Source organism: Toxorhynchites rutilus, chromosome 3 (genome assembly GCF_029784135.1).
Source record: "Toxorhynchites rutilus septentrionalis strain SRP chromosome 3, ASM2978413v1, whole genome shotgun sequence".
Lineage (NCBI taxonomy): Eukaryota > Metazoa > Arthropoda > Insecta > Diptera > Culicidae > Toxorhynchites > Toxorhynchites rutilus.
Genome location: NC_073746.1, coordinates 183,212,450 through 183,218,449, shown reverse-complemented (window position 1 = coordinate 183,218,449; position 6,000 = coordinate 183,212,450). Strand labels below are relative to the sequence as shown.

At 38.0% G+C, this 6,000-nt stretch overlaps 1 protein-coding gene across 10 annotated transcripts in view; it reads right to left on the bottom strand.

The window, feature by feature from the left end:
- Nucleotides 1–2,509: 2,509 nt before the first annotated feature.
- Nucleotides 2,510–6,000, bottom strand: part of LOC129775442 (myb-like protein AA) — a 78,117-nt gene continuing 74,626 nt past the window's right edge. For all 10 annotated transcript variants that reach the window (XM_055780181.1, XM_055780180.1, XM_055780184.1 and 7 more), the window contains one exon: nucleotides 2,510–5,160. In XM_055780181.1, coding sequence (XP_055636156.1) covers nucleotides 5,039–5,160 — 122 coding nt within the window. In that variant the 3' untranslated portion in view covers nucleotides 2,510–5,038. The remainder of the gene's footprint in view (nucleotides 5,161–6,000) is intronic.

Genomic DNA, 6,000 nt, shown 5'->3' with positions numbered 1-6,000 from the left:
GTGAGATGGCTGAAGTCACTGCATTCCTGGAGGTGAATTGCGTGACTATAGTTTATCACTAGGTGAGATTTGAAGTCGTGTCCTCATATGTTATCAACACTGGTATCACTTAGGAGCTAAGATGTAAGGTGGGTTCCGCAATAAAGCGAGAAACTTTGTTATCTCACGTCATTCGCCGCGCGAATTAAAGGGGTCTATATGATGGCAAAATCAGATGCGATTCCCGAGTAGTGAACGCCACTCGTATAAACAATCACGGTGTTAGAAACTGGGGGTCGGTTCAGGACCACCCAGCTTTTCCCAAATAACGGAATGCCGTGTACTACATGTAACAGGTAGATTCAATTTGTACAGGTAATTTTGATGCACATACCATAAGCAAATTGCCTTATTTTGTAATGTTTCGCAATCTAAAAAAACGGTGAACTCATTTTGCAAACAATTCAAAAATATTTTTTCTCTGTTTTTGAAGCAATGAAGACGCAAAATAGCGCTAAAACGCTAGAATAAAGAAAAGCAGAAAAACGTTACCATATTATCAAATTGTCAGCGATATGACACCTTTCATTTAACACTACTGCAAATTCGGTAGGAAGTACCGTTCCTGAGATACAAAGAGGGGTAGCTACGGCTATTTAAAGACGACAATCTGTGATAAAAGTGTCGTTTTGACAGTGTTGTGATTGTCCTTTTCAGTCTCAAGTTATAGCGCGTCAAAGATGGAGTCCACCAAGCAAGAAATTCGCCATATTTTACGTTTTTACTACCGGCGAGGTAAAACTGCAACGAAGGCGGCCGGAAAAAATCGTGTATTTTATGGACCCGATACTGTAACGACTCGCACAGCACAGCGTTGGTTTGATCGATTTCGTTCTGGTGTATTGGCTGTCGAAGATACACCCCGTACTGGTAGGCCAATCGTCGTGGACACCGATTAAATCGTTGAAATCATCCAAGTAGACCGGCATGTGAGCACTCACTCGATTGACCAGGAACTGGGTATAGACCATAAAACCGCCTGGAACCATTTGCAGAAGATTGGATTCCAAAAAAAAACTGGATGTATGGGTGCCACACGAGTAGACCCCAAAAAATCCTTTAGACCGAATCAACGCCTGCGATGCACTACTGAAACGGGACGAACTCGACCCATTTTTGAAGGAAATGGTGACTGGTGATGAAAAGTGGATCACATACGACAACCTAAAGCGAAAAAAGTCGTGGTCGAAGCGTGGTGAGCCGGCCCAAACCATCGCCAAGCCCGGATTGGCGGTTAGGAAGGTTTTGCTGTGTGTTTGGTGGGATTGGAAGGGAATCATCCACTATGGGCTGCTCAACTATGGCCAGACCCTCAACTCGGTTCTCTACTGTGAGCAGCTTGACCGTTTGAAGCAGGCGATTGACCAGATACGGCCATAAATGATCAATAGGAATGGTGTTGTTTTCCACCAGGACAACGCTCGGCCTCACACATCTTTGATGACCCGCCAGAAGCTACGGGAGCTCGGATGGGATGTCCTATTGCACCCACCGTGTAGTCCGGACCTGGCTCCAAGTGATTATCATCTCTTCCGGTCCATGCAAAACGCTCTTGGTGATACTAAGTTGGCCTCAAAAGAGGCTTGCGAAAACTGGTTGTCTGAGTTTTTTTGCAAATAAGGAACTTTATAAGGAGTTTATAAGGAGGGGACAATGAAGTTGCCTTCTAAATGGTAACAAGTTTGCGAACAAAACGGCGCATATTTTACTTAAATTGGATAATTTTAAGTATGTTAAATAAAGCGTCAAAATTCGATCAGAAATACGACATTTGTTTTTCCCCAACCCTATATATTCCTCCCAGAACTATGGTAGTCATCAGTTTTTTTAACATCATCGATTCCTTTCCGGGCCGCAACTAGTCTTTGGAGACTTATGTTACGATCAGCTCCTGCTGCTAGTATGTGTTTAGTCTTAGAGCCCAATCCCTGAGCCCAATCAACCCTGCTCCGTGTTTCAGCCAGGTATACAAGTCCGTTACCGTTGCATGTGTTCTGATTATGTCCACGTAATCGACCACGTAGATAGACAGCATAACACCTTCGGAGCAATGGTGCTCGAGGGAAATCAACCTGGAGTGAAAGCAGTAAGATAGGAAAAAGGTGAGAATCCACTTAAGCGTAATACTAGACTGCAAGTAGTACGGATCCGTTGGCTGTTGGTGACTCTTTTCGACACGTCAGTTATGTAGTATTGAATTTTCACATCGTGTTGCTTCAATGGAATCCCAATAGCTATTTCCGGGATATATCGGCATAGACAAAATTACACGCGTGCTCCGTTTTCTCATTTATTTATCATGCAGTTGAAATTTCTATCACAGCGATAACTGCTAGATTCCTCTTGCGGTCATAAAGACATTCGTTCATCTGGTTTGTTTTTTAAAAATGTAACCATTAAGTATGATTAACAACAAGAGTTGGTTGACAATGGTCGTTTTATCTTTCATTGTTTCTGAAAACAACGTATGTGAGCTTGAATGACTTTAATTAGCATCTGTACACTTCGGACTACTTTGAAACATAATTAAACCAACGTATGCAGGATTTTGGTAGTTGTACAACAAAAACATGTGTCTAGAACATCCTGCAGAAATCCATAATCTCGTTGCGATAATTGACAAACACAAAAGTAACGATTGCTGATCTCGCTATTCAGTTCATTGTCGGGTCTCTCATCTGATAGTGTGAATAAAATCCAATCACGATTCACAGCTGTACGGTACGGTGCTCCCTTTCTAGTCGCGTATTCCAGTTTATTGGCTTAGTCTAATACACCTTTGGAAACATTAACAAATTTTAAGTTTGAATGCCGTAACTAGTCCTAAACTCAAGGGCATTTTCTTAAATATTTTCGATAACAAGTTTTTGCATGTAAAGGGAAATTGTGGCAAATGTGGTTACATACTCTAGGTTCATCTCATTTAAATATTTACATCCATTTTAGCTCAATTATAAATATCGTTCAATATTGTTTTTTTTTTCTGATTTAAAAAATAAGTCTATACAAAAGGTACACTTACAGAGACGTAAGGCGCAAGCTGGAATAAACTTGTGCGAATTCTCTTTTCCTTTTTTGTTGTTGTTGTTTCTTGTTTTTTTCTCTTTTTGTGTTCACACAGCATATCAACGTTAGATTTTGGATCGCATTCAAAAGGTACTCACGATGGTTAAAATTAATGCTCTAATTGTATATAGTTTTCTCGAAAAATATTTACTATAGTCATACTTTCATCAATCTCATTCATAAATGAACAGAACAAGTTAGTAAACAGGGTTCCAAGAGAATTTCCAAAACATGAATATCATGAAATGAAATTGGGAAGAGAGAAATAAAACAAATTGAAAAATCATCAACTATCTGCGAATAGAGTATAAGATCAACATTGGTCACATGACCCTCACTCAAAATAATTGTAAAAAACGAATGTGTGAACAGCAGCTAGTCTGCTCACAAAAAAACATTTGTTAGAAAAAGATTCAAAGCATAAACGCAGAACCATAATTTATACTATTTTGGCCTTAAATACACATTAACTCTCAATGTTTTATTCTCGGTTGAAGTGTTCGTAGTACAATAACAATGACTTTATAGGTTCTCCCATCTGTTGTTTAATTGTTCATTTACCCTTTTGAGTGAAAAATTTGTGGTATAATGATCTGGAGATATCTTTTTCAAAGTATTGAATTGTCTTTAACATGATTTTAATGCTTAATCGATTTGTTGTTGTCAGAACGAATCAGATAGAAAAAGAGAAATTGTTGGTATATTATGAACTAGAGGTTCGGTTTCAGCATATAACTAGACACAGTACTGGACCGGTTATGCTAGATAAAAATGCAAGACTTTTGGAAAGATATAGAGAGAAGAGAGAGCAGTATCTTGGGAAAATGTTCATTATTCGAATTGTTATTTCGTTCATTTGTTTACTGTTACTTGTTTGGTTTATTTTGTTCAAATGTGTTTTTTTGTCAGATCGGTTAAGGGATTTGTTTTCTTACCGTTAAAGTAGAAAGATGGGTTTGATATGTTACGATATTTACCTCTTCAACTTTTCTCTTTGAAATTATACACACTTTCTGTTTTTTTTTGTATCGTTTTTTGTTTGAAAAGGCTCTGAAAAAACACCCACACACCTTTCTATCTAAATACACTTTATTATCGTTCCTTAGTGTTTCGCACTAAAGATTGAGACTCATGCATAAAACATCTCTCAGTCACGAATCGGTTTGAAGTGTTGCTTTGAAACGATCGTTCACAACAGTATGGTATACTTTCGTCCCTCTTGTTTCTTTTCTGCTAAAAATAACAGGCTTGTCTCGCATACGCGTTACACTACTCTCGAAAGTTGCCTGCCTAGGTCCTATGCTGTGAAAATATGTTCCATGGCCATGTATAAATTCGCTAAATTTGGTACATGAAATATCATTCTATTTTACGGGTAAGTAATGTCTAATGATCAACACAGAACCGAAAAATTTGCGCCGACGCGAAGGTAAAAGTATACAAACTTGATTTGTGCTTCACACAGTTATTGTTTACTGCAGTTTAAAATTTTGAATTTGTTGTTTTCCTCATGCTCAAGGCGATGTCTAAATTCGATTCTTCTATCTTATTGTTGAATAGTATTAAACCTATTCACTGTTTCGTCCTATTACTATCGTAAAACTTACTTGTAAGTTTCCTTTTCTCAAGTAACACTCCGTGCTTAGACTGAAAACGTAACGCTAAAATATTCTAACCACTTGTAGCACTGACTGCATTCACGATTCGTCACATTTGGTTCCATACGTATCTTAAAAGCATAATTCTTATTACAAAAAAAAATGAACCATCTCTAAAACTGCTAGTGCTAGTGCTTCTTTCTAGCAGAGAAAGCCTGTTCTGTTCTTACATGCACGTTTTGATTATATCATAAACGAAAATACCTAACTTATAGCATAGTAACAAAAGCTTGTAACCTTGTCATCTTGTCGGCCTGGCGAATTTCATCGTCGTCTCACTGAAGCTCCCGACGAAAGCTGTCGTCGTCCATCGGATCGATCATGGTACCGGTGTCGGAAAGCATTTGAAAACTTTGAAAATCCATCTGACCCAAACCGAGATCAGCCTCAAAGTCGTCTGAGGGTAGAAAAAAGGGAAAGTAGAAGTTATTGGTAATTGAACTTGATGTTACGATAAGACTCTACAAAATCAATTCTATCTAATGTTGTGGGTTAGTTTAACCAGTTATTATATACAAGCAATCTTCATTTTTACGATTCCAAGATTTACCACATATTTGCTGATCAAGAAGAATTGGTACGATTGTTGTCAATTACAAAACACTTTTTTTTTGCAAGTGAGCAAAAGTCATCAACATCACATGACTTTTGCTCACTTGCAAAAAAAAATCTTTGAAAGGCTCCATCACATTGTAGTTGGAGAAAAGAGGAGGCTTTTTTACAGAGTTTAGACTAGTAATATATTCATATGAAGAAATATGATCAGATTTATAGAAATCGCATCAACCGTTTACACAAGCGCGAACTTATATGATGAATACTATTCACCTGAAATTGAACTGCCTCCAACTTTAGTGATTTCTCACAAGTGAGAAATTCACCAGCGTTTTTTATATGCCTGATTTTATTCTGTTCATAGTAGTTATATATATCTCGAAGAAGTGTATTATATATGATACACTTCTCACCCGTTGCGACTCGCTTTCAACAAAGATGTATCAACCTTGATCAATCGTCTCTGATATTACGAATTGTTTTCGATCGGACAGGTAACTTTTTATCAGATCTATGGCAACTCCTCTTACCCCATATCGATCATGTTTTTTCAGTAGAATTTCGTGGTTAAGAGTGTCGAAAGCTTTCTTGAGATCGATAAATAAGCCTCCTACGATCCTTTTTTGATCAATTTCGCAGATCAGTTCATCGACGAGCTCTGTAATAGCGGTCATTGTTCCAC